At 44.7% G+C, this 26,523-nt stretch overlaps 1 protein-coding gene across 2 annotated transcripts in view; it reads left to right on the top strand.

Moving 5' to 3' along the window:
- Positions 1–26,523, top strand: part of PFKFB2 (6-phosphofructo-2-kinase/fructose-2,6-biphosphatase 2) — a 241,642-nt gene that overhangs the window by 57,444 nt on the left and 157,675 nt on the right. For both annotated transcript variants that reach the window (XM_069238608.1, XM_069238609.1), the window contains exons 3-6: positions 1,330–1,455; positions 2,025–2,121; positions 9,363–9,429; positions 9,521–9,595. In XM_069238608.1, the coding sequence (XP_069094709.1) occupies positions 1,330–1,455; positions 2,025–2,121; positions 9,363–9,429; positions 9,521–9,595 (365 nt within the window). The remainder of the gene's footprint in view (positions 1–1,329; positions 1,456–2,024; positions 2,122–9,362; positions 9,430–9,520; positions 9,596–26,523) is intronic.

Below are 26,523 nucleotides of genomic sequence, written 5' to 3' on the forward strand. Positions count from 1 at the left end.
TCAGGTCATATGTGAGACATGGGCAGCATTCCAAGGGCACTATGCAGCAGGACAGGAAGAAGCCAAGGACCTGGAAGGGTTGCATTGCAGTGTTTTGCTTGGTGGTGAAATGCTAATGATGCAGTTACAATCCAGTAATGCTCATCAGTGGATGGTGCCACCAATGCTAGTGGTTGATGGTGATGGGCACTGTCGTTCATTTTTGTGGACTAGGACTTAAAACATATGTCAAAGGACCTGTCTTGTAAGTACGATCTGGGCAGATCGGTGTAGTGCCTTTTGGTTGTACAATTGTTCCATCAAGTGGCATAATCTGTGCATTGATCCATTAGTGAAGCCCGGAAAGGCATGTTTTTGTAGAGTAATGTGGATTTAATCTAAAGATGACAGAAGACCCTTAAAAAACTTTACATTTTGACCAAAGCCCATAAGAGCCCTCTTCAGTAGCCATTTTTGGTCGAGCCTGCTAGTCCTAACATTGCTCTGTATGGAGAACATGCAGGGGCTTTGAGCTTGCCTGCTGTTTACCACTGGCTGACCTTCCTGTTGCTATAATGTGCTTGCTTCTTCAATGGGCTTTCCTTGTCCACCTTGTGGTGGTCCTGCCCTGTCAAATTTCCCATTTACTTGTGTCCTTTCACTGCTCACTTTTAGGGACCTACTTTTTTCTTTTGTCTTAATTCCTCTGCAAGAGTGTAGGTGTGTTCCAGCTGTTTTCCTAATGTGTGTCTCTTCCACTCAAAATCCTTTATGATGCGTTTTCTCGTCTGTGTCCTTTTCCATGCCCCCTCCACATTGCTCTTTCATGCTTTGCTTCTTCTTCATTCTTTTCTTCTTCTTCAGGGATAGAATCCCTGCTGACTTTGTTGCTTTCCTCCACCCCCTTGCCCACATTGCTTCCACCCACCAGCCCACCCCCTTGCCACCTTGCTCCCGCCCACCACCTTGCTCCCGCCCACCCCTTGCCCACCTTGCTTCATTCGACTTTCTTGCACAACATACCCTTAGGTATCAGGCAACTTCTTGTGCGACGTTTGCATTCTTTCTTAATTTATATCACTACTCATTACTATATTGTTGTCTCTAGGCTTTTGTGAATATAAGACTGGAAATCGAAATAGTTTTCCTTGCACCCTTATGCTGTACCCACCGGCTGAAACTCAAGCATACGTACTGTAATATTATCGCTTTGAATATAAAGCTGCTAATCTAAGATTGCCATTTAATCTCTGTAAATAAAGCTGTTTAATATTCTCTAGGAGTATGTCTGCCCACGGAATAGTGCAAATACCTATAATTCTTCCTTCCGATTTATTGTTTTTTCCTCAGCTTGGGCGTCATACATGACCAACTCCCCCACTCTGATTGTAATGATTGGCCTGCCAGCAAGGGGGAAGACGTACATGTCTAAAAAGCTAACCCGCTACCTCAATTGGATTGGCGTGCCTACAAAAGGTAGGTTTTGCACCGAAGATGTTACCCCTGTAATGAACTGCAGCATTCACGTAATTAGCAGTGTATCGTGGATGAACCATTGGGTTGACCACTCTATGCTCGGGACCGTGCAGCCACGCCCTGAATGAATAACAGTGATGCGCTGCAATAGATGAAACACGTGTTTTGCTCCTAGCGTCTAAAGCTGAGACCAGGTTTTTTAAAGGTATCGGGTCACAGATATTGCACTTAATCTCTTCCCTTGCTCCGCTGTTACTGTCTGTTTTATCTGATTCTTTCTACCGCCTTCTTTCTCCGTTCTCCATTGCTACTGTGCCGTCGCATTCTCTCCCGCTTTCTGTCCTTTCCTCTCCCTTCTTTCTATTCTACCCTTCTTTCCTATTCATCTTTTTTATTCCCATTTCTCACTCTCTCCTTCTTTCCTGTGTTTCTGTCATATTGTCTCCTTTCCTTCCTGCCGGTTACTGTCTTTTTGCCATTTCAACTGCATGCCCCAAACTGTCTCATACTTTCTCTACCCCCTAAAAAAGATCCCAAGCTTAACCTTTACCCACATTTTTCCCACTCAGTATTCAATTTAGGAATGTATCGCCGGGAAGCAGTTAGGTCGTACAAGTCCTATGATTTCTTCCGCCACGACAATGAGGAAGCCATGAGAATTCGAAAGTAAGTCCGTCGTGTCGTGGCGTTGCATGCAAGGACAATCCTCTTCCAACGCATGTTGCCATTTGAATTAAAAACAAATAAGATGTTTGCTTGTGTGAAGGAGCTATGTTTAATGTTATTATTAAAGTTGTACCACTTAGCCAGATTTTGTGATCTTGGTTCGACCAACTTTTAGTCTTTGTGCCTTGTTTTGATCAGCTATAAATATCGATATTATCTAGGAACAATTGAACCCCAGTGTTGTATTTTGTTATGTGGGACTAAAGATTCGTTTAATGAAAATGATTTCCCGTTTTTTTAGGCCTGACTACAGGCAGCATTAGTTTATTGGCAACGTCTCAAGTCATTACTACACTCACACTTTCTCTCTCCTATGCCTTCCGCTCGCCCTCTTCTTTATACATAGAGTAAAGTTCTTCCTGTAAACCCTCTTCAGCTGTTGACCTGTTAAGGCTTTGGCTCCATGGGCCGTTGCCCCGTTGTAGTTCAGTCCCACAGTGTACCATGGATGGTTGCATTAAAACGTACTTTGGGCAAAAACATGTAAAAAGTAGTACTTCTTTATTCCTTAGCACATGGACAAATTGATGTTAATGAACATGATGTATATCTTGTAAAGTGCACCTTGGAAGGTCATGGCAATGTCAGTGGCAGCCGCACGGAGCTGCTGAGTCAAATTAAGCTCAAAATAAAGGCGCGGGTAGGGCATGCAGTCATAGTTACGATACCCGCGCATTTCGCCAAACCCAGTATAACCTGCTGCTGCCTTGATGGCTCTCAGGAGAAGAGGAGCGTGTGGAACTGGTGCCAGTGTCTCCCTCTTCATCTTCTTCATATTGCTAGACCTGTTACCGTTACTATCATGGAGCCTAGGCGGCATTTACTGACTGCTACAGCTTTGAAGACCCTTCAAACCTAGCCTTCAGACTTGCCCAGTGTGAAAGCCTGTCAACCTGCATGACTGGCGGCCATATTGGAAACCTTTGGTTACGACTTCGGCTGCTAGCTTCCGCCAGTCTTCAACCTTTTAAATATTCTTTGACTAGTGTGGTCAGCTGTGGCTGAGAATATGGCTGTTTCGTGTGCTGCTTGTATTTGCTGGCCACGTCACCTGTGTCTAAGTACTTAAGTGACTGCATTTTCACCTGTGACACACCCTGTCACTGGGAAAGTCTGGCGGTGCAAGTGATATGCAGGTGCATGCCGGGTTGTGAATAATATTCTTTGTGTTGGTTAGCGGTCAGCCTATTAGCGAAGAGCAGAGCAGAGTGGAGTGTCACTGGTAAATCCAGCTCCAGTGGAGAGGAGGTAAGTGTTCTGTGCTGGAGTTCGCAATGCAGCCATCAAGTATGCAGGAGAAGCCCCGCAGCATGCAAGTTTAATCTGCTGCTTCACAGGCGCCGATGACTCTTGGGTTAAAGATAAGCATTAAAAACTGGTCGGATCAGGCTTCTGTTCAATAGGGTTCTGTTCATTTTTGAGCTAAAGTGTGCATTAGGTGGATGGATATCGGAGAGGTGGCTGCTAAATGTCTCTACTGTTTTCATTGCTCTGCAGATAGTTACTTTCTTCATGCCCATATTTTAAAATCACGCTGCATATTGTGTCCTACTTTTTCTGCCACAGCAGAACACCCTCTCCTAGCTACTATTGACCACTAGTAAGAGCACCGCCTTGCTACTTAGTCCCCCACTCGTTTCTGGCCGGTCTGGCTCTTTGAGACTTTGCCTTCTACTATCCTTCCTGTAGCATCCGTCTGTCTGAGTGTGTGCCTAGAAACCGAGGTGTTAATATATGCCTGGTGTGGGTGGTAGTGCTTGAGTGAGCGTCTGGTTCTTTGGTGTGTATTTACTCCCTGAGGCGGTTCTTTGTTGATCCTGGCAAGATGCCTCTTTGTGTGCCTATCCCTTAGATGTGTTTTCATAAGGCTCAGTCTATGGATAGTCCCATGAATGTCTGTCAGACCCCGTAGTTTTGATACACTGATGTGTCTATTCTTCCAGTCGTTATGGCTGCCTGTACCTGTTGTGTGCAAAATCATTGTTTTTCCGGTCTTGCTTTTTAGTGTTTTCTTGCCCATGACCTTACTGCTAAGTTCTTGCTGTGTCTAATTTCACAGCAGTGTCTTCCCCTTTAAGTGTGTTTTACTGCTGGTGTGCTTGCATGTTCATGGGGTGTACCCCTAGAGGTTGCTGGTGTCTGTCTATATACCTTGCAGTGTAATAGTAGTTTATCTCCCCATCTCTGATATCCCTCTCTCCGCCTTTTGTCCCTTTGTTTATGCCCTTCTCCAACATTGCCTTTTCAGACTCAGTGCCCCTATGCCTGTCTTACACTGCTTTTGACTTCACATCGTTTCCCATCCTAATTTCTCTTTAGTCCCTCGGCCACTTCATTTTTAGGTCCGAAGACCTGGCGGTTTCCCAACAACACTTCATTCCTACCTCACACAACCATTCCCACATTTAAAGTCTGCCCGGTGAGAGTTCACGCTGCATTCCAATTCAACTCGGTGAAAATGCTGTTCTTATGGAGTGGATGTAAATTCACCAAAGGCCAACTCTTCCGAGTCTCAGGGACAGTGGCTGTTGCATACAACGCATGCAGTAGATTAACAAACATTAGCAAAGCCAATAGGTTTTACTTTTCAGACCCATTGACTTTGCTAATGCTGTTTGTCAATATCGCGCAGTATTGGCCAAAAACAAAAACTGCGATGAAGCCTCGTCATTTCATGGGCTTGCACATGTGATATATGCATGCACATGCAGCACAATGCATGTGTGCTTCTACACAATGATGCTAGTTTATTTTTTTTATTTACTGATCTTATATGAACCTGTAAATTAAAATATAGTAAACCTTAGTAGCACTTTTTGTGAAGTGGAGAGGCAGTTTGCGGCTCTGCCCTATTTAATAAATAAGTAAATAAAAAGGAGAGTGGGATGCGGATGGGATCACAAGTTCCGGTTGGGGAAAGCAATGGGGAGTGGGTGGATGGTAAGGAGCAATGGAGGTGCTTGCCCCACTCCACTCTACCTCACTCCAATGTACCCCATTCCAAATCAATTTACCCCACTCCACTCCAGTGTACCAGTCTCCCCCACTCCTCCCCTCCCTGCCTCCCACACTACACTCCTCCCTCCCCCCACTCCACTTCAGTCTACTCAACTGCACCCCAATGTACCCACCCCACTCCAATCTACCCCACTCTAACCCAATCTACCCTACTCCATTCTACTTCACTCCATCTACTCCACTCTACCCACTCCGCACAATCTACCCCAGTCATACCCACTGCAACCAGTCTACTGCATTCCACTCAAATGTACCATACCCTGTTCCAGTCTACATCACTTTGCTCAAATCCACTCCATTCGACCCCAGTCCACCCCACTCCAGTGTACCCCGATTCACTCTATTCCACTCTAGTCTACCCCAGTCCAATTTACCTGTTTATTCCAGTCCCCCCCACTCCACAGCAATCTATCCAGCTCATCTCCGTGCAAATCTACCAGACTCAACCACACTGCACCACTCCAGTCTGCCCCATTCCAATCTACCACACTGCAATCCACCCAGTTTACCTCACTCCACTCCAGTCTACACCACAATACTCCACTCAGATCTACCCCACTCCCCTTCATCCAATCTATCCCACTGCACTTAATTCTAGTCCAACCCACTCCACCCCAACCCATCCCACTCCAATCTACCCCATTCCATCCCAATCTACCCTACTCCAATCGACCTCACTCCAATCTATCCCTATCTACTCCACTCCAGGCTACCTCACTACACTCTTACCCAATCTATCTCACTTCACTCCAGCTTCGACTCTACTACAATATATCCAGCTCCACTCCACCCCACTCTACTCCAATCTTCCCCACTTCACTCTACCACATTTTACCCCACTCTAATCCACGCTTTATAAATGCCCTGTTTTTTTTCCAAATACTTTTCACTCATGTAACTGGGCATAATTTAGAAAGAATAAGGAAGTGTCAGAATGCAAAGAGAATTGCTTGCCGCATGATATGGCTATTTGGTCCCACATAGCAGCCTGAGGAACACATTTATGGGCCTCGAAGAGAAGTTTCTTGCTAAGTAAACCTGCCACGCTCCGGATGTGTGTGCAGCAGATTATCTTCCCACAGCAACATAAATGTCTCTGTATGCAAAAGCATGTGCTTTCATGAAATATGTTGAATGCAGGAGATAAAATAAAAAGCACCCCAGAAGTCTGCTCTTCATCCATACGCCAGCAATTATATCCCTGTTAATGTGCTTTTACAAATGGGCTGGGAGGGGTGGCGAGGAAGGCAGGACAGGGAGAGGTTTTTTTTTTGGGGGGGGGTGAGTGGAGGGGAAGGGCGTGAAGCGAAGTGCTATACAACACATGCACTTTCAAGAAGTGCTGAATGAAAAAGGAAAAGTAGTTCACTTAATGTGAGCTGTGAAAGGATTCTCAAAAACAAAGGAAAGATTGGGCCTACGGGGGCGGGGTGTTTGGCGGTCCATAACACATCGTCCACTTAATGACTAAATCAACAAAGTGGTGTACTGTTCTGTTATTAATTGGATACTCCACTGGTACCTCAATTTCAAAATACTGCACAGTCAAACTAGAAGGGCATTTCCTGTCCGGGTACACAAGCCCACACCCACCGAAGTGGCATTCTTCATCATCAGGGGTGCTCCTCGCTGGCCAGGCGCTGCAATAGATTGGGGTTGGGATGCCCAGCGGCCCCCAACTACGGGACTATTTGTTGGAGAGCTTTTCTTTTCTTTAAGCTGCGTAGAAAGCAGTTGAGTAATGCCCTGCACCTTGCTTAGGAGAGGGAATGGGACAAATTGTGAACTGGGAATTGGTGAGATTAAAATTGGCTATGAGTAGTCATAAAGAATTTCTTTAATTTAGCTGAGAAGGCCTGCGAAGATTGAAAACAGAAGTATAACACGTAAGGACGTCAATTAATCCCTGGTTCAAAAATAGGTTAACGTGTTTCTTGCCTTTTTTTAGCACACAAGGAGTCAAAGACAATTAATCGTGACCATTTTTATACTAGTGTGGATCACCTTGTAATATTTCTTCGCTTTAGATGTAACTTTTTTTGTTTGGGCATATACGAAAACAGAACAAAAAACCCTTTGGCAGAGAAATGTGCACATTTCATTACGTCAAGCAATATGAAGAAACCCTTTTACCTCGCGTTCCTGCACTTTCCACACAACAACAATAAAAAATAATTTAAAAAACGCAGTCAAAAAAACGCGAATTAAAATGTTGCTGACATCCTCCAAGGATGTGAGTGGACAGACATCTAAGAAAATACGGAGTCTGAGCCCTCCACGACACGCGACTTGCAGAGTGCACTTGCTTTCTGTGTGTTTTCTTTGATGGTCTGTCATCACTAGCATGTAATCCACTGCTTGCCTTGAGCCCTAAGAGTAGTAAAAACCCAGAGTCAGAATGGGGGAAGTGAATACTTACCAGCAGAGGTCAGACTGTTGAAAAAAAAACAGGACTTCTCGCTTGTATGTCAAACAAACGCGTGTATGTCTCATTTCTGGCTGTAGCACTTTACAAATTAAAATAAAGTTCATTCTAATATAAGTACCCCTTATTGGAAGGTCCGTGCCCAGCTGATTCGTTTTACTGGTTTCAAAATTATTACAAGCATTTAAAAAGATAGACGCCATAGAAGAGGCCTAGAAATAGTAATAAGCAGGCTGCAAAGCACGTGGCACCGTTAGAAATCCACGTGATTACATTTTTAACTGGCCGACCTATTCATCTTGTTACACTGCTCTTCTTTAATAGCAGAGTTGTGTCTTTGACACCACTTCTTGGGATTTTACAAGTTTTTTTTTTTTTTATATTAATCCATATTACCCGTCTGCTGTCCTTCCTAGTTTATAGTTCTAGGACAGCTTGGACCGCTTTCATTAACTCTCACTTCGGCTACCATCCGAGATTGCGGGTGACAGATTACTACGGATGTTATTACATAACCATACTGCAGTGCCAAAGTGCGCTGCATCGAGCAGGAGCCCCTCCAGGTCCTGCCCATCGTTTGTATGACCCAAAGTAAGTGAGTCACGTGGTCCTCCGAGACACCTGACTTGGGGACCGCTCATGAGTATGTATTCGTATAACTTTAGCATGCAGCACCCTGTCCGCTGTAGAGTTAGGGCGATAACTCCCAGAAGTACGAGGAAGCAGAACGTTACTGCAAGACTGCAGACTGTCTGACGATCTATTGGAAGCAAACGGGAACTGTGTATCACTCTCACAAATACAGCCCTCAGTAGCAGGCGCTTCATCCGCCGACCTAATGAATAAGCATACATTGCCCAGTCGTCTTCAAATGGGTCTGCTCAAAAGTAACCCAACACAAGCAGCGGCTGCTAACCCAGTAGCTTGACACCCTCATATCGCAGATGAGACCTGTTTTGATTTCCTCACCCAGGTGACATCAGAGACTCTTCCCCTCTAGTGTTTTAAAGAAACTGCTGATGAAAACTATGCTTCTCGAGAGCCATCTTCACTGCCTAGCTTCAGATGCTGCCTGCAACGCGTCCCCGTAACACGTCTGTTGTCTTCATCCTTATTGTGTGGTTGATCGTTGTGGCTTACTATGAACACACTTTATGTTGCTGTTCACGTGTTTCTAGCCTCATACTAGATCTTAATTTCTATCCAAAGCATGAATCCACAATTGTTTTAAATTTTATGTTAAATAAAATCATGCTGGCAGCTTCCTGTTACTGCTTAAGAGTGGCATCCTACCTTTTTTGTGCAGTGTCCTCCCCGCTCATCCTGCCTCCTACAGGGGAATGCCTGCAGCTTTTGGTCCTCACTGAAAAAAAAAATTAGGTAATCCACTAGGTGTGGTTTGTAATCGCACATTCAGGGCTCCTCTTTTTGCTTTGCCAGTGCTTGTTCATTTAACTCTTCTGTTTGGGACATTCTGTTAATAAAAACGGAGTATAACCATATCAGAAGCACTGTAGGATGTCATGGTTTGCCCAGGATCACACAATCTGATAATGTGAATGGGGCTCTCTCAGGAATACACTCATGCTTCCTGGTAAAACAGTGAAAAAAGTGACCACTAGATCATATAGTTTGTGATGGCAGATTCTTTGTACTCTTCCCTACCACCAAAGTTTACAAAATGCCAAAGCAGTGTTACGTCGATGCTTGTGATTTATAATGCTCTCTTTCTTTATAGACAGTGTGCATTGGTAGCCCTGGAAGATGCAAAAACGTATCTGCTGGAGGAAGGTGGTCAAATAGCTGTAAGAAACCATTTACTTATATATTTAAACTTCCTCAGCTCGCATCTCTATGACTGACACGCTTTTCTTTTGTTGCATTTTTTTGTGCCAGGTGTTTGATGCAACCAACACAACTCGCGAGCGACGAGATCTCATCCTTAACTTTGCCAAGGAGAGCGCTTTCAAGGTGAGTCTGTGTCGTCATCTCAGTATTTGCTATGGGTGGGCAAAATATTCTGCTCCACAGACGTAATTGTTAGAATTTTTGGCAACTCTGCATTACTCTTTAATGTGGAGATCTGGTCAATGGTTGTGTGGCAGAATTTTTCTCCCACGGGTCTCAAGAATACGCAAGCTGGTGAGTGAGATTTGACATCACCTAGCGCGATTTTCTAACATGGGTGTTGGCGAGCGGCTGTTGTCAGGGGGGTGCTGTTCGAGTAGATTTTCTGCAGCTGGAGTTGTTTTCTCGAGAGGCATCAAAACCAACTTGAATGGCCACACGCTCGTGAGCAATGCATAGTGGTGTTCGTGCTTATTTTCAGTGCTGCTCGCGCAACTGCTGTCGAATTACAGAGCGAGCTGCATATTTTCCGCACAGTGACGGGATTCCACGAAATCTCGCCGAGTTCCGTCCACCGCTGGTATTTGTCCCTGGAAGGTTAACCATGTACTCAATTTAACATTGCAGACGTATTCCATGAATTCTACTTTGTGATGTTTGAGTCTGAAATCAATCTTAACCCCATAAGGTAGCGCTGGAGTGTGTCGCACAAGTAACTAATATTTAATTATGTCAAATATTGTATACAGTCCATAGATGATGATGCTTTCAACCCAATTAAAACACTGGAGCCCTAATGTTGAATCCCAAGGATCTGAAGTCTGAAACCAGTAAATAATGCTTGACAGGTTTCTGGGTCTGTAATCTTAAAATGATATATTTCCCTTTCAAAATAATTCACCTGGTTTCTTGGGTTTTTTTGTTGCTATTTCCGCCTGTATTTAGCTGTATTTATTTTTTGATTGTTTTGGTATTTTTCCATATTTATCGTTGGTCAGAGTGGAAAATGAAGTTGCAATTCTTTTCAGTTGCTAAATGCACAGTTACATTTCAATGCTGGAGGATGTTATAACACAAAGCGTACATACACACAACACAATTTCAACTTAAAATGTTAGCATTTTAATATTAACCCCTTCGCTGCCAGGCCTTTTCCCCCTCAGGTGCCAAGCCTTTTTTTGGCTATTTGGGGCAGTTCGCGCTTAGGCCCTCATAACTTTTTTTTTGTTCACATAAGCTACCCATGCCAAATTTGTGTCCTTTTTTTCCCAACATCCTAGGGATTCTAGAGGTACCCAGACTTTGTGGGTTCCCCAGAAGGAGGCCAAGAAATTAGCCAAAATACAGTGAAAATTTTGTTAAATTTTCAAAAAAATGGGAAAAAGGGGCTGCAGAAGAAGGCTTGTGGTTTTTCCCCTGAAAATGGCATCAACAAAGGGTTTGCGGTGCTAAAATCACCAGCTTCCTAGCTTTCAGGAACAGGCAGACTTGAATCAGAAAACCCAATTTTTCAACACAATTTTGGCATTTTACTGGGACATACCCCATTTTTAAGTTTTTTTGTGCTTTCAGCCTCCTTCCAGTCAGTGACCGAAATGGGCATGAAACCAATGCTGGATCCCAGAAACCGCAACATTTCTGAAAAGTAGACAAAATTCTGAATTCAGCAAGGGGTAATTTGTTTAGATCCTACTAGGGTTTCCTACAGAAAATAACAACTGAAAAAATAAAATATTGAAATTGAGGTGACAAAATCTGCAATTTTTCTCTACGTTTTACTGTGTAACTTTTTCCTGCAATGTCAGATTTTTGAAAGCAATATACCGTTACGTCTGCTGGACTCTTCTGGTTGCGGGGATATATAGGGCTTGTAGGTTCATCAAGAACCCTAGGTACCCAGAGCCAATAAATGAGCTGTACCCTGCAGTGCATTTTCATTCTCTACCGGGTATACAGCAACTCATTTGCTGAAATATAAAGAGTGAAAAATAGCTATCAAGAAAACCTTTGTATTTCCAAAAAGGGCACAAGATAAGGTGTTGAGGAGCAGTGGTTATTTGCACATCTCTGAATTCCGGGGTGACCATACTAGCATGTGAATTACAGGGCATTTCTCAAATAGATGTATTTTTTACACACTCTCTTATATTTGGAAGGAAAAAATGTAGAGAAAGACAAGGGGCGATAACACTTGTTTTGCTTTTCTATGTTCCCCCAAGTCTCCCGATAAAAATGATACCTCACTTGTGTGGGTGGGCCAGGTGCCTGCAACAGAATAAGGCCAAAAACTTGTAGAGATAGAGGAGATAGCACAGCGAGTTGATAAGGACATATTGGGCCATATGTACAACAGCTTTTTCCCATAGACACAGAATGGGTAAAATCCTTTCGTACATCTGGCCCATTGTTCTTTTATACATCTTTAGGCTGACTCTGCTTTGGGGACCCACACAAGTGAGGTGTCATTTTACTTGGGAGACTGAGGGGAACGCTGGGGAGTAGGAATTTTGTGCTGGAGCGATGATCGCACAAACAAAAGTCAGGAAAATATGCTTTTTTAAGCAAATTTTGCGGTTTGCAGAGGCGTCTCGGTAAGAAAATGTTGGGGGATCCACGCAAGCCACATCTCCCTGCACTCCTTGGGGTGTCTAGTTTTAAAAAATGTCTGGATTTGGTAGGTTTCCCTAGATGAAGGCCGCACCCAGGACCAAAAACACAGATGGCCCCTCCCCCAAACACAGGTAGTTTTGCATATATCATTTTGATGTGTCCACATACGTCTGTGATGTGCCAAACACTAAAATTGTGAAAAGAAACGCACTTAGGTTATGTGAAAAAGACCCCTCACCCACCAACCAAGTTGGTGGCATGCTTCATCATCGGGGTCCCACCTGAGACACCTAGCGTGTCTCAAGTGTGCTGCGACGCCTGATTAAAGCGGAGCAGGTTTTGTCATTCGTACCACACATACTGGTTGGATTTGGCACGAGGGTGAGTGATGGTTCAGTAGATCAAATTTTATTAACAAGAGATTTCACAAAAGTCAAATGCACTGGTAATAACTGAAAGGCCAAAAAACTGAACCAATGACTCACAGCTCGTGAGCTGTAAAGCCACGGCAAGGCACCAACCGCTTTACAGTCCATTCACACACCTTTCATACATGACATGCACAAGACCATTCACGCCGCCAGCCACGGGCACAGCACATTACAAGACTCGCATCGACAGACAGCGCCAGTCAAGGGCCCATCACTTTCATACGCCCACATGCCTGATACAGCAATCACACCAGCTGATGAGTGTGTGGACTGGCGTTTGGCGGGCACCGCCAGCCAAGCGCCACGCCAGCCAAGCCCCATGCACACCACCAGCCAAGCGCCACCCCACCCACCTACCCACACCGCCAGCCAAGCGCCACCCCACCCACCCACACCGCCAGCCAAGCCCCACCCACGCACACCGCCAGCCAAGCGCCACCCCACCCACGCACTCCGCCAGCCAAGCGCCACCCCACCCACGCACTCCGCCAGCCAAGCGCCACCCCACCCACGCACACCGCCAGCCAAGCGCCACCCCACGAACACCGCCAGCCAAGCGCCACCACACGCACACCACCAGACAAGCGCCATCCCACACATACCATCCCTTTTTTGTTTTTTAAACAACAAAGAAACCACTAATCATAAATAAGTACAAAACTACACACACAAAAGCTCTAACTGAATACATGACTAATGCCAACCGTGAAACTGAACATATAAAAATATAAAACAGCTGTTTACACTCACGGAATTTCCCAATAATTCTTCTGTGTGTGGTAGCTCTTGAAATAGCCACCCACACACAGCCCAGGCTTTGAAGGACAATCAGGGCAGTACATCCTAGTCTCCTTCCTGATACCTCTTCGAGCACAGACTCTACATCTCTTAGCAGGAAAGTTTTTTTGGGCCGTGGGAGGAATGTGCTCAGCAAAGTGACGATCTTTCAATCTAGCAACATCCTCCACCACTGCTTCTCTAGGAACTCTTGCCTGTTCCAGCACAACAAGGCTAGCTATGATATACTCCTGAAATTTCACAAATGTCATCCTTGACTCTGGAGAACTATCCTTGAACATGCTCAAAGAGACATCGAGGGAAAGGAATTCCCTTTCCTTTCCCTCAATACCTCTTTCAGAGGCATTCCCCCCCCCCCCGCACGAAGGTGAAAAACTCACCTTCTCCTTTAGACGCGCTGGAAGCAAATGGCTTCCAGCGCGTCTTTTCCCCTTTCATGAAATCAGCGCGCAATTGCACGCTGACGTCATGGGGGGTGGTGAAAGGGGAAGGGATTCCCCTTTCAGTCCTGGCCTAGGGGGGCAGAGGGGTGGCCCTCGGGGGAAGCGCAGTCCCAGGACGTAATGGTTACGTCCATGGCGCCACACGGGCTCTGCCATGGACGTTATTACGTCCATGGCGGGGAAGGGGTTAACTCGTGTGCATTTCTGTAGCATCCTAAGCTTAATTAGGAACTCTCATCCTTTTAAAAAAAAAAAAAAAAAAAAAAAAAAAAAAAAAAAAACCTCAACGTGCATTGGTAATTGGCATTGCGGTCATGATGCATGGAGAGACACATAAAATCATGTTTTTTTGCTTTAATTTTATATAGAAATCTACACGGAGAAAATGATTCTTTTGTTTTCTGTATGTGTTAAGATGAGTATAAAAAGGCCAACTGACAGCTTTTACAAAGTATGAACATTGTTAGAATCTTTACGTTGTGGCACTCCTCGTCATGTGAGTATTGTGATTAGAGATTATTGTGTTACCATTTTTACTGTGTAGAAGTGTGGTATGGGCTTTTGTTGGATTTTCCAAGTGTACGAGATGCTGGACCCTGCCATTGTCTGTCCAGTCTCCTTTTCTTAACTGTATCCCAGATTGTGTGCCTGCCTGTCCTAGATCCACTTGTCCGTGTACTGGTCCCTGTGTGTGCTTGTCCTAGTCAGTTTCCACTTCTCCATCTTGTTCTCGTGGTGCCCCTGTGGCATTGTTCTTTGATGGTATTCTTGCCTGCTTAGAATTAAATGTGTTCAGCATGCAAAACCAAACAGATTTTGTAATCTAGTGATGTTCGCTTGGAAATGTTCATCCCCTCATTGCCCATCAGTGGGGTCAGGTTGGTTGGCCAACCTGGCACAAGAGCGCTACTGCTGACGCTACTCTGCATTAAAGAAGAGGGCTCTTTTTTCAAGAGGAAAAGTGTGTGAGCTGTCTGTATTTCAGACGGGCAGTTCTGGCTGTGAGGTCCGACTTACAGATGCTGCTGGCTGGCTCCATCTTTCCTGCTTCTTGGCTTTTGCTGATGTTGGTTCTGTAAATAGGTGGTAATATGGATTATTTTTCCTACTATGGTGGGCACGGTAGATGAAGCCTGTCTTTGTCTGATACTGGGTCATGGTTCTTTGGCAGGGATAGGAGGTAATAGAGCCCCACCGGGGGTTGGTGGGCATTGAAGTGTTGTTGGGCATTGTTGGGGGCTTGGGGATAAGGCTGCTGAAGGAAGTGGTAGTAGTGCAGCTGGTGGTGTATTTTCTTGATGGATATGGGTGCGCCAAGTGGGAGTGAGGTTGTGGTAAAGTTCAATGTAGTTTGTTGGGGTCCTTTCTGTGTATTATAGAGGATGGGGAAGGCAAGTGAACATTAGTGGCCACATTTCTACTTAGTTGGAGAGATAGGCAAGAGTTGATGCTTTAGGTAAGGAAGCTATGGGGTTATCTTAGCTTGTTTGGCTCTTCGCTTGATATTCGAGCTGGGGCACCCATTAGAGTGTCTGTAAAGGAAGTGTCCTTATCTGACCTGCATGACTGTCTATCTGGACCCAACTAGACCACAAGATTAAGCAAAAATTAAAACAAATGAAAAAACAGGTTCTTCTGGTAAATTAGAGTTCACGTGTGTTAGAAATGGTGTCTTTGGTTGGCAATCAGGTTATCTCACTCTAGTCAGGGTAAAAAAAGAATCACCCTCAGCTAATCCCTGCTTACCCCCTTGGTAGCTTGGTACGAGCAGTAAGCTTAACTTCAGAGTGCTAGATGTAAACTATTTGTACCAACACACACAGTAATTTAATGAAAACCCTACAAAATGACACAACACAGGTTTAGAAAAATAGACAATATTTATCTAAACAAAACAAGACCAAAATGACAAAAATCCACAAGTCAAGTTATCACTAAGAATGCAAAAAGAGTCTTCATGTAATTTTAAACACAACGCTAACTCTATTAGCGTGAAAGTGTACCTTAGGTGCGTCAAAACTAACCCCGCAAGGGCGAGTGTGCATCAAAAAGGGCTTACAATGTTTTGATTTCTCTCATGATCGATGCGTCGATCCGGGCAGCACTCTCGGGTCCGGGCAGGCCTTGCGTCGTTTTTACACGCCCAGCTGTGTTTGCGTCAGAAATTCAGCCGCACGATGATCCAAAAACCACACAGTGCGGGTTGCGATCTCAACAGCCTCCATCAGCGATGCTGCGCATCGTTTGTCCAGCCGCGGGAGTCGATCTTCCGGTCGCGTTGCAGGTGAACTTTTTGGTTTTTTTCCGCACTGCGGTCTGTGTGTGGATTTCTTACTCTTGGGCTGCCAGCTTCTCTTCTCAGGGTCCCAGGAACTGGATGGGCACCACTCGGCAGAGTAGGAGTCTCTCCAGAGGCTCCAGGTGCTGGCAGAGAGAAGTATTTGCTGTGCCTGAGACTTCAGACAACAGGAGGCAAGCTCTAAATCAAGCCCTTGGAGATTTTCACAAGAAGGAAGGCAACATAAAGTACAGTCTTTGTCCTCTAGCACAGGCAGAAGCAGCAACTGCAGGAGGGCTCCTCAAAGCAGTCACTGGCAGGGCGGCTCTTCTTCCTCAGCTGTTCAGCTCTTCTCCAGCAGAGGTTCCTCTTGGTTTCCAGAAGTGTTCTATAGTCTGTGGTTTTGGGTGCTCTTCTTATACCCATTTTGCCCTTTGAAGTAGGCTTACTTCAAAGGCAAGTCTCTCTTGATTTTGAAATCCTACCTTGCCCAGGCCAGGCCCCAGACACACACCAGGGTGTTCGAGACTGCATTGTGTGAGGGCAGACACAGCCCTTTCAGGTGTGAGTGACCACTCCTTCCCTCCCTCTTAGCACAGATGGCTCATCAGAAAATGCAGACTACACCCCAGTTCCCTTTGTGTCACTATCTAGTGAGAGGTGCAACCAGCCCAACTGTCAAACTGACCCAGACAGGGAATCCACAAACAGGCAGAGTCACAGAAATGGTTTAAGCAAGAAAATGCTCACTTTCTAAAAGTGGCATTTTCAAACACACAATCTTAAAATCAACTTTACTAAAAGATGTATTTTAAAATTGTGAGCTCAGAGACCCCAAACTCCACATGTCTATCCCCTCCCAAAGGGAATCCACACTTTAATCATATTTAAAGGTAGTCCCCATGTTAACCTATGAGAGGGACAGGACTTGCAACAGTGAAAAACAAATTTAGCAATATTTCACTGTCAGGACATATGAAACACATTACTATGGGGGTCATTACAACTTTGGCGGGCGGCAAGCGGCGCCCGCCAAGTTGTAACCGCCGGGCGGCCTCCAATGCAGGTGCACTCACACGGTGCCCATTTTGAAATCCCCGCTGGGCCGGCGGGCGGAAACCGAGTTTCCGCCCGCCGGCCCAGCGGGGATGTGGGCCGCAACATGGAGCCGGCTCCAAATGGAGTCGTCGGTGTTGTGGCCGTGCGACGGGTGCAGTTGCACCCGTCACGCTTTTCACTGTCTGCATAGCAGACAGTGAAAAGCCGCATAGGGCCCTGTCAGGGGGGCCCTGCACTGCCCATGCCAGTGGCCTGGGCAGTGCAGGGGCCCCCAGGGACCCGTGACTCCCCATACTGCCATCCTTTTCCTGGCGGTTCAAACCGCCAGGAAAAGGATGGCGGTCAGGGACTCGTAATCCCGCCGGAGCATATGTGGCGGAATACCGCCGGCCCCGGCAGTGCGACCGCGGCGCTTCTGCCGCAGGCGTAATACACCAGGAAGCACTGCCAGCCAAAATGACCTCCTATATGTCCTACCTTAACCATACACTGCACCCTGCCCTTGGGGCTACCTAGGGCCTACTTTAGGGGTGCCTTACATGTAAGAAAAGGGAAGGTTTAGGCTTGGCAGGGTACACTTGCAAAATCGAATTTACTATTAAAACTGCACACACAGACACTGCAGTGGCAGGTCTGAGACATGATTACAGAGCTACTTAGGTGGGTGGCACAACCAGTCCTGCAGGCCCACTAGTAGCATTTGATTTACAGGCCCTGAGCACCTCTGGTGCACTGTATTAGGGACTTACCAGTAAATCAAATATGGTAATCATGGATGAACCAATTACATACACATTTTGTAAAGGAGCACTTGCACTTTAGCACTGGTTAGCAGTGGTAAATTGCCCAGAGTAACAAAAACAGCAACAGAGTCCAGCACACATCAACAACCTGGGAAACAGAGGCAAAAAGTTAAGGGAGACCAGCCAAGGATGAAAAGTCTAACAAAGTGCAAAGATGATGTAGGCGATGCAAACATGAGAATTTGAGTTGATGAAAGTTGTGCCCCCTGATTTTTTCCTTTCTCAAGCAAGTACTGACAAAACTGAAATAATATAAAGTAAAATAAAGTAAAATGCTAACCAAAACAGTATCTTTAAATCCGTTTGTACCCCCTGATCTTGTTTCATGCTTCCCGAGGCTCCGTTTAGTGGAGCCAAAAAATCGGTGCAAGTGTAACCTCTAATATTGTTTCTCTAGTATGTGTAGAACCCTAAATAAAGTGAAAAGGATTTTCAAACCCAAATTCAATATATTGAATTTTAAGACATTCATGACCTGTAATTTATGTTTAGCTGCTCAAGGGTTGTTAAGAATAAAAAACCATTCTGAGGCAGGCAGATTTTTTTTTTAAAGTTTTTTTTTTTTTAGGCCTCATTTGCCAACAGCGGATGCTCTCTTGCAGGGGTATTGTTTACTATAAAGGACTTTGAGCCCACCCATTGCTTACCATTTGTTGGCATCATTGTCACGCTTCTTTGCTGCCTTCTAACTGTTAAAGTTTGCTGTTGCATGCATATTTTCATTGCCTTTCAGCTATTCATCCCCTTAATGCCTCATACATGTGCGTTGATTTTAATATGGATTTCTTGTTAAAGTTACACCCGTAACTGCAGTACTCTGCGGCACTTAACTATAATGCCACTCCACTCTGCGCTCCATCCACTCTGCGCTCCTTCCACTCTGCGTCTCTCCCCTCTGTCACTCCATTGCACTTCACTCTTCCATTCCACTCCATCTCATTCTGCGCCACTCCACCTTATTCCACTCTGCGCCAATCCTCTCTGCTCTGCGCCACAGAAAGCTGTTGCTGAGTGTCGCACTGCACCACAGATTCACTTCGAGGGAAGTTGGATTTGATCTGTACGTGACTTTTATACAAAGTGATGGTTTGAATTATTAGAACATTTGTGGTGACCGGTATAAGAAACGCATTCTGCAATACATATATACATGTCTATGCATTATGGTGAAAACTTCACTTTCACTTACCCATTGCAGCTCTGGATTTTCATTCTCTCCGAGGTCAAGCTTGCTTTGTGATCTTGAGGGAGTCACTTTCTTCAACTGCCTCCGTTAAATATACTCGTTTTAATTACTTTTCTTTTATGTAGACCTCTGTCTGCTTGACTCCTGCTTTAGAGAGCTGGTGTGGAAATCGAAAATTAAAGTTTGTAAGGGTTTTTTCTTAGCCCGTCCCTTAATTTTGAGAACTCTCTTGGGGAGCAGGTTCTGGTGCTGCAAACCTTGTGCTTTAAAGGGCCTCCTCCAATTTAACATTTGTCTTCCCTATGGAGAATCATTGTTTCGTTTGCAGAAGAAGGGAATTTATCTGGCAGACAAGGGCGGAATTTAGGCCAGATATGTATCCTGTGGCTGGACTGTGCCCCCTCCCCTTAGTAGCACGGCCATGGCCTCGAAGTCCGATCATTGTTTGGTAAATGGAGAGGGGGTATAGGGCCTTCGAGTCCGAGCTAATATAGTCCGATAATCTCATGCTGGAGAAGTCTGCTGTGCTACTGTGCACTTTATGGGTTAGCTAGAGTACCAAGGGCCCATATTATTCCAAAGAAAATGCTCACTCCACCGTCTGGTTGGTATTAACACCACATATTGTTGTGTAGATGATTCCTCTGCCCAGGTACCACTGCACCTGCTGTACTTTTGATAACTACGTCGATGGTTGGACTTCGATTGGAGATACATTTGCTGTAATCCATACAGGATCTTGTTACTGCAAGGACAAGGGGCAGCAGAAGTATACAAGGCACTATGACAAAAGTGATAGAATATAAGCCTTTATTACTGCACATTTGTTTTTTTTTTTTTTATTAAAGTGCCTTTCTGTGGGATGCAGATAGTGGCTGTTACAGTTACTCGGTTTAATGGTGCTCAGTTTACCGACCTGTTAAGGATAGAAGGCTGAGTTGGCCATCTTGTAGTTTGTGATCTGCAGATCACTGCATATCTTAGCAATAGGTGGTAGCTTGGATGCAGAGATAAACGTTTCTGACATTCAGCTTGAGAGGAGGAGGCTTGTATTGTATTGTAATAGTATTTATATAGTTCTTACTACCCCTGACGAGGCGTTGAAGCGCTTTTCGATGAGTAGGACGCTGCCCCGGAACCCAACAAGAATTAGTGATGGATTAGTATCGGGAAATATGAGTACAGTTTTAGTATTATTATGAGTTAATTTGAGCTTCGGATATGAGAGTTTGTTAGATTGACTAGAGTAATGGAGGGTTGGCAGAGGAAAGAATCCAGATGTTTTAATTGGGAGTATATGGTAATAGGATTTAGGCTTGGGGATGACTAAAGGAGGATGGAGGAGGAAAGAGTCTGTGGAAGGGGTTAGGGAGATCATAGTAGCAGGGGGTGAGATAAATGAGGGCGAATTTAGTAGGGTTGTTTGGGAGGTCATGGTAGTAAAGTGAGGTTTGGTGAATTAGATGTGGAAGCGGAGGGAAGAGCTTAGGCAGGGGTATTTAAGAGATGAAAGTAGTAGAATGGATTTGGGATGAGTCAGAGTGGGAATGGAGGATAGATTGATAGAGACATGACATATGATGATGGGTAGATAAGTGTGATATAAGATGAGAGCTGGGATTCATAGATATCTAGTATAACAACCCACCCAGGAGCCATGGAATGACCCACGAACATGCCAAGCACAGAACAACATACACACTTACACACATATATATATATATATATATATATATATGTATATACACACACACATATGCACACATATATGTACATACAATACATATTTAGAACCATGGGTAAATATACTTGGTTAAACAGGTTTAAAGAGTGTGTGTGTGTGTGTAGTTTATTGTTATGACATAGTAGTGATACATATTTTCTAAAGAACTATACATAACTAGAAATATACACATAATCAGAAAAAATATTTATCGACATAGGCATATGCAGTCCATAGTTGTTAGAATATGGTGGTTATGAAGGAAAGAGCCAACTCTTGAGAAGTTTTCTGAAGACAAGAAAGTTATCTGTGGCTCTTATAGTTGGGGGTAATGAATTCCATAGTTTGGCTGCTTGAACCGAGAAAGATGTATCACCTATAGTCTTTTTCTTGAATGGTGGTGTTCTAAGGCGGGGTGCCAATCTTGAGCGGAGGTTTCTTGGTTGAATGTATTTGGTTATTTTGTTTCTGATAAAAAGCGGTCCTGTTCCATGTATAGCTTTGTGGGTGATACAAAGCAGCTTGAAAGTGCATCTTCTGGCAATGGGTAACCAGTGTAGTGCTCTCAAGGCAGGGGAGATGTGGGCTTGTGGCTTTACATGTAATAGTAGCCTGGCTTCGGAGTTCTGAATACGTTGTAGTTTTTGCATAATAGACAGAGATGATCCATGGTAGAGGCCATTGGCATAATCCAGTTTGGATAGTACAAGCGAGATAGTAGCTTGCACCTTGTGTGGAAATCCGAGGTGGGGGAAGATGCGTCGTAGAGTCTTCAAGGTGATGAAGCTTGTTTGTGCTAATTTGTCCACTTGGGCATTCATAGTTAACCTGGAGTTGATGGTGATTCCAAGGTTTTTAACTTCCTTGGATAATTGAGGAGGTGGTCCGAGATCATCGGGCCAGACGCACAGTGGGTCATAACTTTTCCAGTCGCCACATATGAGTAATTCTTTTTTGGAGGTATTTAGTTTGAGATGGCTCCATGTCATCCACTGATCAACGGCTCTGAGGCAACTGAAGATTTCTGAGTTTTCAATGTTTTTGGGGCATTCTAATTTAAGTAGTATTTGTGTGTCATCTGCATAGTTGTAGCATGTGAGATGAAAATCATTGATCAGTTCTGGTAATGATATCATGTAGATGTTGAAAAGCAAAGGTGAGATGATTGATCCTTGGGGGACCCCTGCTTTTGTGAGGTAGGGTTTGGACAAGAAGGCGGGGCAAGTAGATGATATTAGATCTTTTTTCGAAGATCGAAAGTAATCCATTTGAGAGCAGTCCCTTTTATGCCGGCTTCGTGGTGTCTTTGAATTAGGTTGTCATGGTCAACCGTATCAAAGGCAGCCGAGAGGTCCAAGAGACGTAGTGCAGCAACTCCATTGCGGTTGACTGTGTTTTTAAGATTATCCGAGATTGCTATGAGTGCCGATTCAGTGCCTCTTCCTGAGCGGAATCCAGTTTGGAAGTCTGAAAGTATAGAATTGTCTTCAATGAATTGTGACATCTGGGTGAATGCTGCTCTTTATCAGTTTGCCCAGGAAAGGTCCATTTGTGATTGGTCTGTTGTTGTTGAGGTCCTGCGGGTCTAGGATTGTTTTCTTTAATAATGGTAGTATGTATGCTTTTTTCAGGCCTACAGGAAAAGTTCCTATAGTTAAAGAGTTGTTGATGATTCTTCTTCCAGGTGTGGCAGCAGAAGTAGATAAAAGAATGTTCTTGAAGATTTGTGGTGGACAAGGGTCAGAAGGGAAAGAGAGGATATGGTCTGCGATGGTCAAAATCCCTCCCCCCTCCCCAAGGTTCTATCTTGGTTGTATGCATTTTGCTGCATCCAGACGTAATTGATGGGCAATATGCAATCTTTCCATATTTCCTAGAATCCTCCTTCATTTTTCATTTTACCGTGAATCTGGATGCCATCAAGAAATATGAAAGCCAAGTTGATAACGCTCAATTATTTTGGTTCATGGAGACAAGTAGATTGTATTTCTGGTTTTCTGTAACGCAAACAAAGTGATTGATATGTCAGTTATCCAAATATAAGCGTAGGATAGCTTGGTGATTCAGAAAGGTAGAACGACATTTGATAGTCAGCACAGTTTATCCTAGTTTTAAGTCTGGAACAATGATATGTGAATAAATGATGTTTACATAGTACTTGGTATTCATTTACGTATGGTTCTGGACCATGGTGGGAAATGAATGCTGTTCTCTCTCGATGGGATCATCACCCACATTAATGATGTGTATTGGTATTTCAGGTCACTGCTTTGGCTTGGCTTACATAGTTATTATTTAGCAGATCTGAAGTGCTCGTCTCTTTTCTTTTCAGTCTGGCTACATGCCTTTTCTTGAGGTATTCTTCAAGGACGCTTCAATTTTTATTAGGCTCTGCCCGCTCATTTGGTTCTCTCCTTTGCCTCTTGGTGTCCCATGCAATAGCCTCCAATTTCATATTCCTTGACATTTACATTACACTTTGAAATTTTCAATTACACATTTAGCCACTTTATTTATATACACTGAATCTGTTAATATTAATTAATTTTCTAAGAAGTCACGGACCACCTGAGGAGGCTTTGTGGACCACCAGGGGTCCCCAGACCACAGGTTGGGAACTACTACTAGGTAATAAAATTTCCACTCATTTTTGTTTGTGTACTGTATAGTTTTATTAGTTAAGCTGTATGTCTGTGAAAATGTAATGGTCATTTCAATTGAAAATATGTTTTCTGTAATGGCAGTGTGCTACCATACCGTGCACACTCCGCTCTACGCCACTCCACTCTGTTCTGCACCCTTCCACTCTACACCACTGCACTTTACATCACTCCACTGTACTCTGCACCACTACACTCTGGGCCACTTCACGCTATGCCTCTCTACTCTGTGCCACCCTTCTCTATGCCAGTGCAGTCTTTGCCACTCTACTCTGCACCACTGCATTCTTCGCCACTGCACTCTACACCACTCCAGTTTAGGACACACCAATCTACTCTGCACAATTTCACCCTATGCCACTGTACTTTATGCCACACTGCACTCTGCCACTCTGACAATTCACTGTGCCAGTGCACTTTTCTCTGTAATGCTCAACCCTATGCCCCTGCACTCTGCCCCACTCCACTGTATGCAGCTCTAATATACTCTGCACAATTTACCTCTGTCACTGGACTCTACACCTCTTTACTCTAAACCATTATACTCTGTGCCACTCTATGCAGCTGTGCTCTACCCTGCACCACTCCACGCCACTTCACTCTACTCTGAAACAATCTACTCTGCCACTCCATTCTATTCCACTGCACTCTACACCCAATGTACGCTACAAAACTTCACTCTGTCACTGCACTCTATGCCACTGCACTCTTCTCTGCCTCACTGTACTCTTCTGCTCTATTACTCTGCTCTCTGACACTCTTCTTTGCAACACTGCACTCTCTGCCACTAAACTCTGTGCTACTCTGCAACACTGCGCTGTCTGCCACTAAACTCTGCGCCACTCCATTCTGCACTACCCTGCTGCTCTCTATGGCATTAAACTCCTCTCTGCACCACTCTACACCACTGCACTGTATGTCACCTGACTCTGTGCTTCTCCACTCTGTGCCGCTGTGCTGTACTATGCACCACTCCACTTTGCACCATTGTGCTGTACTATGCACCACTCCACGCCACTGCAATCATTATATGGCACTGCATTGTATGCTGCTGAATTCAATGCCACTGCACTCAATACCACTGCACTCTATACTACTATGCTCTGCAACAATGCACTCTACAGCAATCCACTCTTCTCTATGCCACTCTACGCGAGTCCACACTCTGCCGCTCCAATACATGACACACTTTGCCACTCCGCTGTACAAGACTCTACTCCACACCATTCCACTCTACGACACTGTACTCCCCTTTTCACCATTCCACTCTGCGACGCTCCACATGACTTTCCTCTACGCCACTAACTTATTGCCATGCTGAACAGTGGCCACGCTGGTGTACAACATGGCTAAAGCACATTGGCAAAGCCAGTAGCTCTTGCATAGGCGTGACCTTTTGGCTTTGCTACTGCTTGCATAGCGATCTTGGCTTCACCCCTAATAACGTTCTCCTCTGTAATTTGACACTTGTTTCTTGGATGAAGTTCAGTTACTTAAAACTGTAATAGACAATTCAGAGGTCGTTTTTAAGGCCCCTCATCTCTCTCGATTTTGATAGGTGGGCCTGAGGTACTAGGCTCAGTTCCTGTAGATTCAATATGAAATCTCAGCTTCATTTTTTACTACCCTATTTCCTTTTCTGAGTAGATCACAAAGGTTGTTTCTGGTTGTTTTTGTGTCTCTGAATGCCATAAATAAATGCTACCTTTTCTTCCTCGTCATTTTTCCGGTTGTTATTATGGCCCACCTCCTATTATATCAATTCTTTAATCCCATGTCTTCCTGCTTTCAGTGTTTAGTGCTTTCAGTTTATCTAAAACGCTGCTGCTCGACTCATTCTGGGCAGCTTATCTCCCAGCTTTTAAGTTAACAGTAGTTAGTTGCTAGACGGCATTTGTTTAAATATTGTTGCACTTGCCATCGAGCAGTCTACAAAATTGCCCCCTCCTCCTCCACCAGTTACTCAGCAGAGACTTTCACCCTTGTACGCCTACGAAAACTCTTAGCTGATGAAATAGTAATGTTCGTTCACTCCCTCCCATCGAAGGAGCTCGCTTGAGAGCCCGCTCCTCCCTTTGGCCACACATCATTGGAACCACCTTGCTTGTAACATTGGTAAATCGCTCATTCTTGGCAAGTTTCCTCACATGGTTAAAACTCGACGTTTCACCTTCTAAGCAGGGTTTACTTGTTTAAAGTTCATCTTAACGGCCGAATGTCTTTAGAAGCCATTCTCATTCATTCATGTCTTTGGTGCAAAGCATGAAGGATTCTGACAAGATATGTTTTTTGCAATTTGAGATTTATAAAATTACTGTCATAAACATGATCTGCCAAAGAGCTGAGCACAGTGATCGGAAAGGAATTTTTACCCAATGCATTTAGCACGCCAGGAAGGACAAGGAGTAATTTAGAGTTATTATCCATGCCTCAAAGTGTTGTCAAAGGACATGGGGGACGGGAGAAGGGGTTAATGGCTTTGGTAACTCTTTGAATAAAAACGTGATTGCCAGTCTTTCGGAGAAACATTCTGCACCGATTAGCATGCTACCTGCTTCTCATCAGTGTGAATCACTTTGAGGCCTTAAAGAATGCATTAAAGTGCAGTTCACCAGTGTTGCTGCCAGACTGGACCTGGGATATCTTGGAATGTATCAGCAGTGTAGAAGCAGTGTAGAAGGCGCTTGTTGCTGTTTCAGGTCCTGAGCTCGCCCCCCACGACCGCAGCACCAACCTGCTGCCTCCCGCCTCTGTCCCCCGACCACGCTGCTGTTTGCGTGTTCGAGGCCCTCCTCCACCCGCAGGCATCCTCCTGCGCCTCATCCCTGGTGTCTAGTGGGCTCTGCCTAGCTCCACTTGACCCGTGTGCCGCTTCCACCGTCCTGTAAGTTGTTTTTCTGATTGTTTTTCCGATTTTTCTGCGCCTCGCCGCCGGCGCTTCTGCCCCCGTTGTGCCCCCCTGATTGCTGTCTCCCCGATCGTGTACTGTGCCATTACTGTATTTCATACTGTGTGTTTTTCTATTGTGATTGCCTTTAATTTTGCTCGTTTTTTGTGCTT

The sequence above is a fragment of the Pleurodeles waltl genome, chromosome 6, assembly GCF_031143425.1.
Source record: "Pleurodeles waltl isolate 20211129_DDA chromosome 6, aPleWal1.hap1.20221129, whole genome shotgun sequence".
Taxonomy (NCBI): Eukaryota; Metazoa; Chordata; class Amphibia; order Caudata; family Salamandridae; genus Pleurodeles; species Pleurodeles waltl.